Consider the following 18,904-nt stretch of genomic DNA (forward strand, 5'->3'; position numbering starts at 1 on the left):
ACACAGACACACACAGACACACACACGGACACACACGGACGGACACACACACACACGGACACACACGGACGGACACGGACGGATGGACACACACGGACGGACACGGACGGACACGGACGGACACACACGGACACACAGAGACATATATGTTTGTCACATATATGAGTATGTTTCCAGGGTCCCGCGCATGGGAGGGAATATTCTAGTGCTTATGACTTTGATGAGGATACCCCTGGAAGAGAACTAGGATTACAGGTAAGTAACTAATCCATCTGAGCACACCCTGGAATTTCTAGAAAACCCTCTGTCTTACACCCAAGATGGAGTACCAGATAAATTTGCGAGAACTGTAACAGAAAGTTTTTCTCCTCTTTCTCAAAGGATAAATCATCAAAATAGTAAACTGGGTTTCTATTCCTAGTTTTTTCTGGGCTGCAGAGCAAAGAAGACCAGTCCTAGGTATTTGAGAATTGAGCAGGTTTATTAAGAAGCAATCCTTCTGGAAGGTCACTATGCAGGAAGTCCTTCTGGTGCTTCAAGGAAGGGTAGTTGTTCCCTGGATCATCCGGACGCTTATTTCCATGTCCCAAAATACCCAAATCACAGGCAATATCTCCGTTTCCATTTGGCAGGGCAGCACTACCGATTGAAAGCACTTCTTTTACACTAAAGTCAGTTTCCTGCATATTCATGAAGTGCGTGGCCACCGGTGCCACCTCTTTATGGCACTCAAGGACAAAAGAAAAAAACATACTTTTACAACTAGGTTGTCAAGTCATCATCAGATGAAGATGCCATCCTTCCACAGCCTCTTGTCCCAACTCCTTCCATCAGTCGGGCCTAACACTGAATGTACAAATGTTTTCCATCTGTCCTGCAGCAAAGCTTCAGTTTCTAGAAGCGATCCAAGACATACACCTCAGAAAAGCATTTTCCTCAGCAGAGCGAGTTGCAAACCTTCAACCATTGATGATGAACTTATTTTCCAAGAAACAGTCCCAGTCAGCACCTGCAAATCAGTGCTGGGATTAATTTCCACATCCATCAGTTTCGTGCCCTTCCAACCGCTCACTGGTACTAAGGTTGCCAGCAATCCCAATGGCAACAACAGCAAAGACAGCCTAGAGTGAGAACCACCCAACAGTCTGCTCAAGGAGGGAAGCCTTCAGCAGTCTCCAAGCCATGAATCGTTCCTTCCCCCTCTTTACCTGTGTACTAAATATTGTTCAGAATGGGTATTGTCTCAGGTTCGGGTGAGTCAGCACGCTCCTGAGTAGGAAAGTGTCACTCGTGTTGCCCTCTGAATAAAAAATGGTTTGTCCTTTTCAATGAAGTAGATTAAACACAGCTTATTCTGAGGTCATTCAATTTATTAAACCATTTTCTTCGAATGATGCTGTAGAATTATAAGCATTCTACTTGCTCAGTGTAACATTTGCCCAATATAACAATTGCCCAATGCATTTCGGGCTATTGAGCCCTTCATCAGGGGCGGCACTCTGTAAGGATAAAGCCAGGAGTCAGTTTAAATCTTTAAACTAAAACAATGCAACTGATTTAAAGCATATAAGTGGCACAAAGCTGAGCAAAGAGGTCTCGAGATGTGAATCCAGGGTGAATCAATACGTAAAGAGAAAAAAAGGAAAAGATGGTTTAACTTCTGCTCGGTGAACTCGATAGTGAGTGATTGATACGTTGCTCATAGCATGAAAGTCGCGCATTTCGTGAAAGTCGCGGTGTATCCCATGAAAGAACCAGGAACAGAACGTGCATGGAAGTCTTAACCCGAATGTTTTTTATAAAAAAAGGAAAGGAAAACCGAGTGTTACCGACTTGAGGAGTCGTGAATAGTTATCCATGGTTGTTAAAATAAAATCAAGGCTGGTGAGAGATGCGTGAGGTTAACGACGTGAAAACCAAACAAAAAACTTGTGATTGAAAAAATACACTTGTGATTGTAAAAAAATAAACTTACTGTTAGGCATAAAGATTCAAATAACTTCGCAGTGCGTGGTACGCTTCAAAACACTCCGAGTGTGTAAGTTCGACGAGTAGCGGTCATGTGACAATGAAACTCGCGAGTGTATTAGAAGGTAGATAGACGAGAACTACATAGAAGATAGACTCGTGGTTCACAAGGCAGTTAAAGGGGTGAAAAGAAAACAGACTAGTGAAAGTCAACAAAGTGTAGTCATGAACTCAATGTAAAAAAGCCAACCCAATCGTGTATGTATAAACATCGGCAAAGGGGTGCCATGTCGATGGAGACAATAATTTCAAGTGCATATCAATGTATCTCTGTAATAGACGTATCAAATTGTTCATTCAATTAGAAAATCGTAATAAAAGGTGAAAAGGGATAAAAGAACAAGAACACTCAGGCGGAGTGTCATGAATATTCAGGGGGTCCTGGTATTTTGCAAACATAAAGATGAAACGTGGATCAATAAATGAAAATGAATGTGCACAAACGATTGAACAATTAAACAATTGTATGATGAGTTCGCAATATCGGTGGTTCAAGGAGATTAGGTTCCCAAAAAGGGCAAGTTCTTGCTGAATTAAATAATTTCACTGGTGGGAGACTCATTTACAAAAAACAGCCCAGGTCATAACGTTCATTCAGACCTTTTGGATGGGTAGAGTTCAGTTTGTGTATCCAAAAGATTTCTCTTTCCAACAAATATTTGTTGTTGTCCCGTCCCCTAAGAAAGGGGATTTGTTCTAGAAATAGAAAATGTAATTGACAGATGTTATGGTGATTGTCGTGAAAATGATTGGCAATTGGAGACTTCGCCTGTCGTGTTTGAATGTTACTTTTATGTTCATTGATTCTTATGCGCATTTTCCTTTCTGTTTTACCCACATAGACCAAGCCACATGGGCATTTTAACATGTAGATTACATTCTGAGTGTTACATGTGGCTGTTACCTTTAGTTTAATCGGATAACCATGTAATGGATGTTGAATCATGGTACCCTTGATGATCGAATTGCAATTCCCACAATTTAAACAAAGTAAAGTCCCCTTGTAGGTGCATGTAGAAAGGTCTCTGGTTTTAGATAAGATTTGCTTGAAATTCTGTGATCTTTGGTAAGCGAATCTAGGTGGTAACTCAAAAATATTTTTGAAGTCCGCTTCAGTACTTAGCATTGGCCAATATCTGAGGATGATTTTCTTAATGAAAAAGGTTTGTGTAGAAAATTTGGACACAAATGCCGTTCTTTCTTCTGGCGTTTTCAACGGTTTGGGTTGGAGCAACATTTGTCGTGTGGGTTTATCTGCCTTGGAAATGACGTTCTCAAGTACCTCACTGGGGTACTTCCGTTGTTGGAATTTTGAGATGCATGTTAATTTGCTGGATTCATAAAGGTCCTTGGTGCTTGAAATCCTTTTCAATCTTAATAGTTGAGAGTATGGAAGATGATTCTTGAGTGATGGTTGATGGAAACTGTGGAAATGTAATAGATTATTGCGATCAGTGGGTTTGGTGTATACTTGTGTAATTAAGTTTCCTTGGTTGATTGTTATGAGAGTGTCCAGAAATGTTATAGACTCCTTACTTTGGAATGGGTGAATTCAATACGTTGGTCTACTGTATTGAGAGTTCTGATAAGAGATTCAAGGAGATTTGTTGAGCCTTTCCATAAAATGAAAATGTCATCAATATACCTTTTATAAAGGATCAAATTTTCAACCCAATCTTGATTAGTTAGAATGTTGTCCAATTCGAATCGGTGCATGTAAAGGTTCGCATATATTGGAGCGGCACATTTGCCCATAGAAGGACCAGGGAATTGGATGTAAAATGTTCCTGACCATTCAAAGTAGCTGTGGTAAAGTGTGAAATGAATAAGTTCCATCAAAAACAATTTGAGGTTATTGGGTTTATCTGTGTTTATCAGAAAGGATTCAATAGCTTCAATGCCTTTGTCATGCGGTATTGAGGTGTAAAGAGATTTAACATCTATCGTACAAAGAATGGTGTCTGGTGTAATCAAATTTCGGATCGATTCTAAGATGTTAAGAAAATCGGTGGTGTCCTTTATGTATGTAGTCATGGTTTGAACTGATGCCTGTAGGTGTTTGTCCAAATATCTCCCAACTGGTTCATGGAATGAGTTGATGGTGGAAACAATTGGTCTGAACGGTGGTTTAGTGGCATTTTTATGAATTTTGGGGAGCATGTAGATGTATTGTCTCAGGTTCACATGTCCTCTACCGAATATTCCACCAAAACCGTCCAATCACCAACTGCAGATGCTACGATCGGAAGTCAACATCCTTCTGCAGAAATATGTGGTGGAGACCATTCCACCCAAACAAAAAGGAACAGTCACTTACTCCAGATACTTTTCGGTGAAGAAAAAAGGCCCCAGAAAGTAGTTCAAACCAATTCTTGACTTGAAGTTGGCCTACAATAGGATTCAATGTGGAAAGTTTTTGATGCTGGCACCGCATCAGATCTATCCCCTGTTGCACCGGGGAGCCTGGCTATGCTGTATAGACCTTCAACATGTGTATTTTCATGTACCAATAGCCAAGAAGCATCGGAAGTTCTTGAGGTTCATTGTGGGACAAGATCATTATCAGTACTGAGTACTTCCATTTGGCCTCAAGTCAGCCCCTATAACTTTCTCGAAGTGCATGGCAGTAGTAGGCAGGAAACATTGAGTCTTTGTCTACCTCTACCTACACGATTAGTTCATCAAGGCCTTGGCTTTTCAAGAAGACCAGCTTTATTAACAGTGGACTTGCGATGTCCTTCAAAAACTAGGGCTAAATATCAATCACAGCAAGTCAACGTCTACTCCTGTTCAGTCACTCCATTCAGGCAAGAGTGTCCCCTTTGGAGGAGAGACTATTACAATCCATCTGAAGTGTCACTCTTTCATGAAATTCTCTCACCCCACAGTGAGAACAGTGTTAACTCTCCTCAACATGATGGCCTCTTGTATCTTTCTGACTCCTAATGCCCAACTCCAAATGCGTCCTCTTCAGGAATGTCTCGAGGATCAGTGAGACCAACTTACTGGCAATTGGGAGGACAGGATCTTCCTTTCCCCCCATTGCAACACAGAGTCTGAAATGGTGGTGGTCTGCGACTAACCTGCTTCAATGGATGCCGTTTCATCAAGTTATTCCCTACTGGACCATAGCGACAGATGCTTCTATACTAGGATGGAGAGCAACATGTATTAATCTCCAAATCCAAGGAACATGGTCTCCAAGAGAGATGACTTTTCACATAAATCTCCTCAAGCTCCATGCAGTTCACCTGGCACTGAAAGCTTTTCGCCCATCATTCAAGACCCAATCCCGGCTTGTTCAGGCAGACAATACAACAACCATGTACTACCTCAACAAGCAGGGGGGAACGAGGTCTAGAGCTTTATCCCACGAAGCCCAGACAGAAATGGCTGATAGCCAGAAACCTACAGATCACGGCGAGACATTTCCCAGGTGTGTAAAATGTTCAAGTAGATTTCCTGATCAGAGTTCTGCAAGAAAACCACGAATGAGCCCTTCACAACAACGTCGTACAAAACATCGTCAGCTTGTTCGCCAACGCAGAAAACAAAACAATACCCAGGCTTAGCCTGGAGGCTCTTCCAACCAGGGACTCTGAGGAATGCCCTATGGATCGAGTGGTCCGGCCAGTTTCTCTACGCCTTTTCGTCAATCTCCCTGATCCCGTTGATCCTCATCAAGCTAGCCTACTCGAGACCAGAATGATCTTGATTGCTATGGAGTGGCCACGTTAATGGTGGTTCATGGAACTTCTTCCCCAGTCAGAACATTAATTTCTGATGGATACTTCTGCCTGTGGATTCCTCACCTTTTGAATACCCCCTGCGCCAGCATTCCACGGGAAAATTCTTTCCTAGCTCTCCCACGTCGACGAGGACGTCACAATGGAACAGCTCCGCTCACGGCACCGAATGACGTCATCGGAGCCACAAAAGGACCTCGTCCGTTCCCTTTTTTCCGCGCCGTCGGCGCTTAACGTTTTATTTCAGGGCTCTCCATTTTCATAGTGGGAAAACATTATATCTCGTAGTTTGTCAGAATGGCTACTTCTAGGAAGACCGGATTCAAACCCTGCAGAGAGTGTGGCGGGCACATGTCTATCACAGATCCACATGATGACTACCTGCGGTGTTTATCCTCGGACCACGACATTGAGGTATGCAGGAGCTGCAGGAAAATCAATCTGAAGGCTATCCAAGAACGTGAAGCCAAGTTGTTTATGGCGAAAGCCACGAAGGAAAAAAGAGGTAGGAAGAGGGCGTAGTCTTCGTCTTCTCACACTTCGAGGTCGAAGAAGCACAAAAAATCCAAGTGAAGACATACCTCTCGTCATCGTTCTTCGAAGGCCAGGGTCTCGAGGTCGAGATCGAGGTCGCCGACTCCGGCTGAGAGACCTCGGAGAAGGGACTTAATCTCTCCAACTCCTTCTCCTCAAGCGACGCCAGTACCATCTCCGGCTGCGGCGTCACCGATTTCAGAGGCTTCTTCGCTTCATGAAGAATCACCAGCTCCAGCGACGTCACAGGCGCTGGGAGGGTCCTCTCCAGGCTGTGTGGCTTCACCTGTGCGGGCACCGTCCCTGGCTCCGCAGGCTCCAGTGCGACCTCAGGTGGCTCCCCTACAGGAAGGTACAGATACATATCCTCCTTTTCCTGCTCCTGGAGCAGACTCTTCGCATTTTCTCAATGCGATGTTTGGTTTATTTACAAGAGCCTCGACTCCATCCGGCGTGCCTTCAGGCCCCGTGGATCCTTTGGCTTTCAACCTGGGTGTGCCTCAGTTCTATCCCCGGGCACCTTTCATGCCCTCGACTCCGGTTTGGCATTTCCCGGTGCCAAGATCGGCCACTCCGGCTCCCCGGACTCCTTCAGCTGCGGAGTCGGCTCCACCTCGAATTCGATCGATGTCGAGGTTCGATGTCGAGGCTCCTCCATCGACGCCGCTGGTGTCTTCTCTGGCGCCGCATGTGGCTCCACCGATGCCGTTGCCTAAGCAACGCTCCAGAAGAGAGGCTCAGAGATTGCTTGAGGAGGAGGAGTATTTGCAAGATCAGGAGGAAGGAGAAATTGTGGACTCTGTGGATGAGTTTGAAGGCCTTCAGGAAGCTAGTGACCTAGATACTTCCCCTGAGTATTACTTACCTTCTGCAAGTGGATGTGTTGTGCAGGATGTTCAACCTTACCATGTTGTCATAAAGAAGGCGGCTGATTTATTGGGCCTTAAACTTCCCTCTGCGGATATAAAGTCCAATATACTGACAGAAGTTTTAAATACTTCTTCGTCAACTTCTGAGCCTCTACTTTCCTTCACAGATGCCTTAACAGATCCAATTCCGGAGGTGTGGCAGAAGCCTTTGTCTGCTCCGGCTGTATTTCGTTCTATCTCGAGAAGGTACAAGCCTGCCCCTGGTGATCCTTCTTTTTTGTCATCGCATCCGACACCGAAGAGTCTAGTTGTCCAAGCTTCTTGCTCAAAACAATCTTCTAGTGCTTTTCCTACCATTTTGGGTGATAGAGACTCAAAGATGGAGCAAGCTGTGAAGGTGTTTTCTTCTGCTAGTATGGCTTTAAAATCAACTAATGCAACTTGCCTTCTTGGACGATATATTCATGCATTGATGGACTCTGTTGTTCAATTGGCTCCTAAGTTGCCTGAGGAAGATCTGCCAACTTCTTGGAAGTCCTTTCGGATTCGCAGGCCGCAGCATGTCAAGTAATTCAGTCAGGCATGTACACTGGTGACTCTGGCTCGTGTTATGGGGTCTTCTGTGGCTTCAAGGAGACAGGCACGGCTCAAGTCTTCTGGTTTTTCGACTGATGTACAGGCGACTTTGTTGGATTTGCCCTTTGATGGGTCAAGGCTCTATGGTTCAAAGGCAGATTCAGCTTTGGAACGTTTCAAGGACAGTAGAGCTACCGCAAGATCTTTAGGCCTCCAGGTGCAGTCTTGAGGTTATGGGTACAAAAGATATCGGGGCTTTGGGAGATCTGCTTCCTTTCGTGGCCGCCAACAATTTCAGCAGGGCCAACAACAGCAGAATCCCTTGTACAAATCATACAGAGGGAAGAATAAGAGAGGCCTCAGGGTGCAAATCGACCACAGACCTCCTCCTCTTCCTCTACCTCCCCTCCCGCCACCGTTGGTACATCAGGAAAGCAGTTCTAGATTCTCCACTAGGGCCTCCCTCCACACCTTTGCAAAGCATTACTGCTTGGACTCTGAGGTTAGGAGGGATGGCCATTTTGCTCGCTCTGTATTGCAGGATGTTTTAGTCTAGTCAGGTGGACAGCCTCCTCCGGGAGAGATACAGCTTTGGGAATCTATTCAAAAGGTGAGGAATCCGCAGGCAGAAGTATCCATCAGAAGAACATGTTACTTACCTTCGGTAACGCTTTTTCTGGATACAATATCTGCCTGTGGATTCCCCACGCTCCCACCCGCCTCTCCGTTGTCCACCTGTTTCTACCAAAAAATTATTTTATTTAATATTTCTTAATCATATTTGTATTTAGATAATTAGAATTGCTTATTCTATTGCTATATCTCTATACCTTTATTGATTATGCATTTGTGAATTTATATACATGTATATATTTGGTATACTATGTTTGCATTTGAAAATGTGTCAGTCCGCCCGTTTTCCTCGGTGGCACGGAAAAAATGGATGGAACTGACGTCAGCACGCCGGGGAAGTCCTTTTGTGGCTTCGATGACGTCATTCGGTGCCGCGAGTGGAGCCGTTCCATTGTGGTGTCCTCGTCAACGTGAGAGAGCTAGGAAAGAATTTTCCCATGGAATGCTGGCTCCGGGGGTATTCAAAAAGTGAGGAATACACAGGCAGATATTGTATCCACCAGAAAAAGCATTACCGAAGGTAAGTAACTTGTTCATCTAAAGCTCCCATGCAGACTGGATTTTCTAATAAAATTCGGAGGCCAGATGGTTCAACCCAGTTGCTCCTCCTTGACTTTGGCGGCATCGCTCCTGAGCTAGATCAGTATGGACACTTGAAACAGACCGAAAAACTGTATGAACACTCTCAAGAAGGCTAAACGGCTGTCAACTCATTCAGCCTATTCCTTCAAATGGAAGAGATTTTGCATTTGGTGTTCTAACAAGAACGTGGACCCAACAACCTGCCCGGAAGATGTAATTCTTCCACACTTACTCTATTTGGCCAAATCTGGTCTTCAATTCTCTTCCATAAAGTTTCATTTGGTAGCTCTTGCTGCCTACAGAAAATATCCTTCTTTCAAAATCCTTGTTATCAAAGACTTTTTAGAAGGGTTGAAAAATGTTTTCCCTCCCATTGCGGCCCTTCTCCTCCCTGGGTGCTCAACATAGTTCTCTCACATCTCATGCAGGATCCTTTTGAACCCATTCCCAAATCGTCCTTGCAACATCTTTCATAGAAAACTGCTTTCCTCGTAGCGATCACATCAGTGCGTAGGGTTAGCAAATCCAGGCGTTGGGTCCGGTTTCCACTCGAATAAGGAAGTGATGAGGACACACCCGGAATTTCTTCCGAAGGTCATTTTGGATTTTCACGTCAATTAGACGATTTATTTATCAATCTTTTTAGGCATCCTTCCACTACGGCTGGAAGAACTCTCCATTCCCTTGATGTGAGGTAAGTCGTAAAGTTTTATCTAGACAAAACATGCAACTTGCGCAGATAGGACCAATTATTTGTAAGTAACGGTCTGGTCCCTACAGGTCTAGCTACTTCCAAGCTATCCATCTCCTGCTGGATAGTGTCTTGCATCCGTTTATGCTACCAAAAAGCCACCAAGACTTTATCAGCTAGAACTAAAGCTCATTCTACTAGTAGCAAAGCTGCTACTGCCTTGATGAGAAATGTCCCTATAGCTGAAATTTGCAAAGCAGCTACAAGGCGATCTGTTTACATGTTCACCAAACACTGTTGTTTGGACTTGGATGCTAGAACAGCTGCTCATGTAGGATAGGCCTCCCTTAGAAATAGATTTGCTTAATTTGTTTGTTTAGTCATTCCTCTGCCTTTTCCATCACTCTTGGTGGGTATTGGCTTGCTACTATCTTCAGTGCTTATGACTATCAATGGAGATTCCCTAAGAGAGAAGGCATGGTTTCTTACCTGTAATCCCAGATCTCTCTTAGGGGAATCTCCATTGTTTTACTTTAAAAAGTGTTGTGAAATAGTTTTCTTAGTCATTGATAGAAACATGGACAATATAGAATGCAGATAGAAGACCAGCTCTATATTTTATTTTAATAATGGCCTGTCTAAAATATTTTATATATATATATATTATCTACTGGCGATCGCCAGTAGATAGTTATAGTTAGGATCGTGTTTCCATAGGAAATCCGCAACATTCTATTTGGAATAACTTTGGCGCCGATTGACGAATCCTCGCAAAATTTTCAAAATAGGTGGGGCGCTCCGCTCCTTCCCTGAAAGTCTTGGGGGGATTTGTCAAGCGGGGGCTGAGAAAAAGAGGGGTCCCAAAACGCGCTTTCCCCATGCATTTTTCCATAGGACCTTTAGTCCAAGCTACAGCCCGAACGGCTGAACAGAATTACTTGAAATTTGGCAGAGAGGTAGTCCTCAGGTCAGGGATGTGCCTTTTGCAGGTCTGGTGTAAATCTGTTCAGTATTTCCTGAGAAAATAACATTTAAAAGCATATATATATCTATAGGCGCGCTCAGTGCGCGTACGGTAAAACTTACCGTACGCGCACGCTGCCGTGCGCGAGCGCGATTCTGATTGGTTGTTAGATCTTAGTAAACGTTTAAATCGGTCGAAACCAGGAAGTGTCGGCCGCCATTTTGTCTCTCGCAGTCTGAGGGGGTGAAAAACAAAGGTGGAGAACGTGAAAAGGGGGCAGGGTGGACAGTTCCTGACCCCCTAGCCTTTGTCAGGGGGTCCCAGAAGGACCCCCAAGGGCCAAAATTTCCTTTAATTTTTTTGCGAAAAATCGCTGAGTACGCGTAGCGTGCGCGTACGGTAGAAACGGAAAAATTCCACGAACTGCGTAACGTGCGCGTACGGTACGCGCACGGTGAAAAACCTTAAAAAAAACCCCATAACTTAGCATTTAAAAAACCGTACAAATTCACTGAAAAAACCATAGGTTTCACACACGTTATAGTTAGGAATTAGCATTTAAAAAACCTTGCAAATTAACTTAAAAAACCATAGGTTTCACACATGTTATAGTTAGCTGGACATTTCACTCGTGAAAAACCGACCGCAATCCTCTGCTGATGACGTCAGATATTACATCACTGATGACATATGTGTCTTTCTGAAAAAAAAATATTTGTAATATATGTATAGCTAAAAATTAATGGAAGAAGACATGGGTAAATAAGTGTCTAAATACAGTGATGTAATATCTGACGTCATCAGCAGAGGATTGCGGTCGCGTGAGTTATATTTGCCTGCACTAACTATAACGGGGGAATTTCAATGGTTTTTCACGAGTGAAATGTCCAGCTAACTATAACATGTGTGAAACCTATGGTTTTTTAAGTGAATATATATATATATATATATATATATATATATATATATATATATATATATATATATATATATATATATATATATATATATTACCTACTGGCGATAGCCAGTAGGTAGTTATAGTTAGGACCACGTTTCCATAGGAAAACCTCAACATTCTATTTTGAATAACTTTGGCGCCGGTCGACGAATCCTCGCGAATTTCTCAAAATAGGTGGGGCGCTACGCTCCGCTCCTACCCTGAAAGTCTCGGGGGGATTCGTCAAGCGGGGGCTGAGATAAAAGGGGGGTCCCAAAACGCGTTTTTCCCATGCATTTTTCCATAGGACCTTTAGAACGAGCTACAGCCCGAATGGCTGAACAGAATTACTCAAAATTTGGCAGAGAGGTAGTCCCTAGGTCAAGGAAGTGCCTTTTGTAGGTTTGGTGTAAATCTGTTCAGTAGATTCTGAGAAAATAGCCTTTAAATCAATATATATATCTGAGCCAGCTTACGGTACGCTTACCGTACGCTTACGGTAAGCGTACGGTGGCGTGCGCGAGCGCGATTCTGATTGGCTCTTAGATCTTAGTAAACATTCGAATCGGCCGAAACCAGGAAGCGGCGGCCGCCATTTTGTCTCTCGCACTGAGAGAGATTTTTAAAATCGGAAGCCCAAAAACATGTAAAGGGGCTGTTTTGACAACTCCCTCCCACATAGTCATGTTGAGGGAGTCCCCAAACATCCCCCAAGTGCAAAAACGGTTTTATTTTTTTTTCGGCAATTTCGCGGGGTACGCTTACCGTACGCTTACGGTAAGCGTACGGTAAAAAAATAAAAATAAAAAAAACACTATCCACACTTACCCCACCCCCTGTGCTTTTGGTGGCCGAAGGCCACCAAATGTGCTGGGCTTATTACAATGGAAAAAAACACTATCCACACTTACCCCACCCCCTGTGCTTTTGGTGGCCGTAGGCCACCAAATGTACAGGGCTTATTATAAGGGAAAAAAACTTAGCATTTAAAAAACCGTACTAATTCACTGAAAAAACCATAGGTTTCACACACGTTATAGTTAGGAATTAGCATTTAAAAAACCTTGCAAATTCACTGAAAAAACCATAGGTTTCACACATGTTATAGTTAGTGGAAATTTTACTGATAAAAAACCAATGAAATTGCCCCGTTATAGTTAGCGCAGGCAACTATAACTCACGCGACCGCAATCCTCTGCTGATGACATATGTGTCTTTATGAAAAAAAAATATTTGTAATATATGTATAGCTAAAAATGTATGGAAGAAGACATGGGCAAATAAGTGTCTAAATACAGTATTAGCATCAGCAGAGGATTGTGGTCGCGTGAGTTATAGTTGCCTGCGCTAACTATAACGGGGCAATTTCATTGGTTTTTTATCAGTAAAATTTCCACTAACTATAACATGTGTGAAACCTATGGTTTTTTCAGTGAATATATATATATATATATATATATATATATATATTCAAAAGAAATATGGTCAGGGTTTCTTTGTGCGAACAGAGCTCTTCAATTCTCTTGACTTCAATGTAGATTTCCCATAAGAAGCACTCATGTCACATGTAAGTAACCTTTCCTTATTTGACTATGTTTTAAATTTCAGTTGCAGAGGTAAGTTTATTCAAAGAAGACTCGATAAATAACTCGCAGGATAGACGACATTTAACTTCTTTGCATGAAATTTGGGTGCTCTTGATATCCCCCGCCACAACAGGCAAAGTTTCATCCTCTGATTTACAATAAAGCGAGGTGATCCCCTTGTTGAGCTGGGATGAAAATGTCATACTTTACGTAGTTTTAAATCTAATCCTGCATTTCTGTTGTTTGGATAGTTACTGTATTACACCTGAACTTTTTTCCATTTGAGCCTAATGAATAGTCTTAGTGATAGATTTGCTGTTGTTTAACATAGATTGAATGGTAGGAACCCAATTTGACTTTCGTGTAAGGACAAGTAAATAAGTTGTACCAAGCAAGTAGCTATTATTTTGACCAGTGTTTCACAATCTGTGTTTATGAACCACATTGATTTTGGCTTCCTGGGCTTCAGACTATTGTCACCCCATGCCTGGAGTTTTAGGAAATTCCACGTTTCTTTTTTATGATTAGTCCTTGTCAATAACTAAGGTATCGTTTTGCCTTCAGATTCGTATAAACTTTGGGCCTGATACATAAAGGGCCTCTGCATTCATGGCTGAGGCCCCGCAGTCATTGGGGAGTCTCCATACTTGGGGCTAAATCTCCACAATGACAATTCTCATTGCGGAGATATCGCCCGAGTGCAGAGATTCCTGCGAGACTGCGGGGCCTCTTCCATAAGTGCAGAGGCTCTTTGGGAATCAGGCCCCAAGATTGTAATGCGCTCTTCTCCCAACATGTTGTTTGCATTTGATACATTGCCACCCTAGCTTTATCTCTCCAAGTATTTTTCACAAGTGTGATTTAGCAAAAGAATTCTTAACTTGCATCAGTCTCCTGTCAAGTTATTTTTGGTCATGTTTTCTGGGTATAATTTATTATTATGCCAAAAGAATAATTTAGCAGTCTTTTCCGAATCATTAAATATTTGTTATGTTTGGGGATACTTTATGATGCTGATCCTATTTTCTCTTTTTTCATACCAGTAGTACCAGAGCCAGTCTCGTCTTTTTCCACACCATTCATTATTCCCCAGAGCTCTTATATATGTAAATTATAGTTTCCTTTAATGAATGTATCCATTTTAAACCATAATGAGACCTAGTTGTGACTATTTTGATCCTGCAGTTACTATGTGTGGTTTACTACATCAGTGCACTTTTTCTTCCAACACTGTATTTGCTTTAGTTCCCTATATTACTTTTAGTAAAACTATTTCCCTACTATCATAACTAAAGATTCTTCAAGGAGTTTTTTCAAAATTCTACTTAAAGAATTCTTCAGTTGCCTGTCTCATATCAATTTAACTTTTTGGAGGTAACCTGAGAATAATCGAAGTAGTTACTCTAGTTTTTGGACCTCTTTAGTTCACACTAAAATTACTAACAATAGATAATTATGATAATTAAGTGAAAAAACATTCGGACTTGAGTATAATGAGCCTTTTGAAACCACAAAATATGTAAGGGATGACTTTTTTTAAATTGCTTTGAATAATACATAATTCCGTCCTGTGCCGGTTTGGCCAAATAACCATAAAGCTATAGTTTTTAACTAAATGTTTGAGTGCCTTCTTCACTGGTCTTCATTTTTTAAGGATTCCAAGCTTAGGTTTTTAACAAAATGTAAGCCTTTTTCAAAAAGTATCTGCTCAGAATGCCAGCATTAATTAATTGGGCTCACTCGGACCATCAATGACAAGATCAAACAATCTACCAGGGCAATCTTTTGACATGAGAATCAGTACCTGAGCTATTTCCTCTTTACCAGTGGAACTATTTTCCAGACTAGACCTATTATTAAATATGTTAACATTAAAATAGCCAGTGCTCTTTGGATGATTCAGTCCGACACCACATACAGATGCTGTTTCACCTAGTTCCTAAATAGAGTGCGCTTTCTCTGGAGACTGTAATCTGCTGGCAGAACGACAACTTCTGTATTCAACCCCCTTCGAAATGGCATATTTGTTTTGTAAAGGGCATACATGCTTTTTGCAAGGGAATATCTTTTAAATGTCTGCATTGTTTAAGTGCATGGTAAAACAACAAACATTGAAAAATATCCTCTCACAGGTTATGGGATAACCATAATGGTTACAGTATCAGATATATTATTACCTCTAAAATCAATTGTGATAGTTTCCACACTTAAGGAAGATAAGTTGATAGTCTGGTGGTCAAGGTTATCTAGTGAGACAGCATTAAAATACATGTCATTAAAAAAGAGCACTAGTATTATGACAGTTTATTTTTCACGGGGGGGAAATTTGTCAGAAGGGAAATCTATTATGTTCAGTATGCCTCCTCCTTGTCCATCGTGTACCTATTCATCTCTCACATTACTCCCTGTCATGACCCAATTACGTAAATTGTGCATTCATTTACTAGCCTTGGACTAGATTTTCTGGTTATAGTAACATACACCAGTACTCATCTGGCAAATCAAATAAATCTTGGTCACCTCTCTCAATGAGCACGTCCACCACATGTGCCAGAACAATTCAACATATGCGCAATAGCTGTGGCAATGCTCATCGTGGTAGAGAGCGCAATGGCTTGGCTCTAAAAAAGACATGGTTTTTCTGGCTGGAGTTGGAATGTAACATCTATACTGATTCTTCAAAGTCTATCACACTTCACAAGACATCTGAAGGGAGGCTCAGTGCAAAATAAACTTGGCACTGAGATATGTCGCGATCCGCACGACGTGTGTTATAATCCTGGTAATGCAGCCACCCTTCAGAGGTATGTAATTTAAGGTCCATTAAATTAGATTATTGTAACATACTTACAGTGGTTAGAGGCAGCAGAAGCGCCATATACAAATCAATGTGTTGTTATTATTATTAACCCACTGTGTAGTTAAAATATAATGTGATAAGCCTTTTTCACCAACTTGGACTTCCATGCAGGGCTGAAATCGTGTTTGATTTTGTGGTTTACGAAATTGGTTTGAATAGTAGAGGTTTTAACGCCCTTCCCTTTTTGTCACAGTATTGAATGCATGATCTTGTGTTAGCAGAATATCATTATCATTTACAGATTCATTAAAGAACCCATACCCACTTTTGCCTTCTTGCAATTGTTCTGTTAGTCCATAACTCCCCTTCTTAGCTCTCCTTTTACCCTCCCGAAAATAATTTTTTGCTATTGGCCGTTAATATCCCGTGCCATTCTATAATATGATTCAATGCCTTTACTTGCATTCCTCTTTTTCATGGGTCTATTGTGCACTTTTCTAGCATTTCTTTCTTGAAAACGTGACAGTGAGAAAACCTAGGGAACGCCTACTTGTCGGTCATCTCTCTAATAAGCTTATCATTGGGGGAAATTGCTAAATTATTTTTGCACATTGGATGGGGTCACCTCCCCCTGCATCTCTTCATAAGCTGGAACCCCGCCCAAGGAAACGATATTCCTCTTGCAAAACACGTAGAGCGTTGTCTGGGTGGCATAAAAAGCAGGATACCAGTCAAAGTAAGTCTGGGTGTGAGGGAGTAACACACCACTCGGGGAAGGCAGTGCAGGGATTTGGGGGGAGAGGAAGCAGTACATAAGGGAGAGATCCTGAAAACATATGCTCTCTAATGGAGTTCTTTAACAAAAAGAAATAAGTAGTTCCCTCAAAGTGAGCATTGCACGGATACAAGTCTGCCAGTCAAAAGGATGGTAAAGAGGATGTGTTCCACTGGAGCGGCAAACACTAGAAGAGGTAGAAGAGCCATTGAATAAGAAGCACAGGAATAAGGGTGACAATAAAGCCAACCAATTGAAGCAATGGTTTTGCACTAAGCCCACTGTTGGTTCATGGTATAGCCAACAAAAGGCCTTTGGCAACCATACAGCTAAAAGAGGTGTAATAGGCAATACATAATCACCAATGTTTGTCAGAATCTTGTTTGAACAACTATATTTTAAGCACTGGTATTACTAGAACTACATTAAATTATCCCTAGCATTACCGAGGTTGGAAGTAGTACTGGCACTTGAGGCCCTCTAGCCTGCGCTTCCTTGCTACATAAAGTGCAGGCTGGAGGGTCCTGCATTACAGACCTTACCCATGTGGCTGGGATCCCTAGCCTTGCTGTAGCAGCCAGTCAGCATGCCTGCTCCTTCTGTCTGTAGAAGAGTGGTTTCCCTCCTGACACTTGCAATGGACAAGCTGCCAGCTCGGCGGCCCACAAACTAAAACCATCGGGAGGAGTGGAATAATGGTATACTGGCAGTACATTTATGGATGTGTGCTGCTCCTATACTGCATGTTTCTTTTTGCCACCCATCTTAGCACGCGATTTGTCTGTAAATTCCATTCCGAAGCTCCTGGCTGCACCACTCTACTCCCCCCTTCCCTCAGCACCTCTCTGGAGGGAGGAGTATATGGCGAGAGCCAGGTCAGTAGGTAAAGAGTGTTTGAGCAGCAAGTGTTGTTATTGCCTCCTTCAGAGTGTGAGTGCAGTTGTAGCAAGCTTCCCACACCTGTCTGGGACTCCTCAAACCAAGGGTGGTTGGTATCTATCAAGCAGCACATGTCATTGCCTCCTTCAGAGGCTGATCGTAGTTTTAGCAAGCTTCCCACACCTGTCCGGGACTCCTAAAAACCAAGGGTGGTTGGTAACCATCAAGTAGCAAGTGTTGTCATTGCCTCCTTCAGAGTGTGATTGCAGTTTTAGCAAACTTCCCACACCTGTCCGGGACCCCTTAAACCAAGGGTGGTTGGAATCCATTGTTCCGGCTATCCGTTCAAGGCTTGGTTTAGCAGAAAGCCATTTTAGGGCAAGAAACCGCTTTGGTAATCTTTTCTTATTTAATATTTTTGCACTTTGTTTTTCATTTAGGTGTCGCATTACTGCTAAACCAACCTAATTGATTTTAACATTTTGTATCTTTATCGGTTTCCTATCTAGTCCTTCAGCAATCCGAAGCGTCAGTACCATAAACCTGACCGATAAAAGCAATGTTGTGCTCCCTCCACCCGATTACCTGGATCAGCAGTCAACAAGAGCTTCTACTGACAGTCCAAGAGCATCTATTGACAGGACGATTGACAAAGCAACACCCCCACCACTACCTAGCAGCTTGCCTCAAGTGAGTTAAACCAGGAAAGGAAACACATAGTACTACTGACATTATTATACAGTGCAAACGTTTGTGACTGTGCTTCTTGTTCATTATTGCAGTTACTTTCTTTCATAGGATTAGATCTTGTATATGAAAGGCATGCTTTAGAAATCTGTATTATATGAATGGGAAGTGAAAGAACATGAATTACCACAAAATATATGTTATCACAAAGACTGCCTTCCTTGAACAAAATATCGGCCACGGGTATGTGTTGTTCTCCAAAAAGTAAAATACTTTTCAGACAAAATCATCTAAACTAATGTCACCCGATGGTTCTTTTGACCACATGCCCTTCAAGTATCCTGTACAGATTTTGAATTCATAAGTGCACATTGTGATTTAATGAGAACGACCTACCAAGCAATGAGTTACTTGGTGCTTGGCTTTAGGTCAAATTGCACAGAAAGGTGACTTTAAGGCAGAATTCAGTCTGCATTGAGATTCATATGAAAAAGAGTGTTTAGTGTTTGCCCATCAAGCGACCTTTGCCATATTCATCATCTGCGGAATAATTACCGTGAACCTATAGGCTCTCAAACACTCCAAGTATAATAATGCTGGTGCGTGAACTTAGA

The 18,904-nt window shown here is 42.3% G+C and overlaps 1 protein-coding gene across 1 annotated transcript in view; it reads left to right on the top strand.

Moving 5' to 3' along the window:
* BAIAP2L1 (BAR/IMD domain containing adaptor protein 2 like 1) overlaps positions 1-18,904 on the top strand; it is a 586,052-nt gene that overhangs the window by 542,611 nt on the left and 24,537 nt on the right. The window contains exon 12 of the mRNA XM_085629004.1: positions 18,113-18,293. Within this exon, the coding sequence (XP_085485130.1) occupies positions 18,113-18,293 (181 nt within the window). The remainder of the gene's footprint in view (positions 1-18,112; positions 18,294-18,904) is intronic.

The sequence above is a fragment of the Triturus cristatus genome, chromosome 10 (assembly GCF_964204655.1).
Source record: "Triturus cristatus chromosome 10, aTriCri1.1, whole genome shotgun sequence".
NCBI classification, from domain to species: Eukaryota; Metazoa; Chordata; class Amphibia; order Caudata; family Salamandridae; genus Triturus; species Triturus cristatus.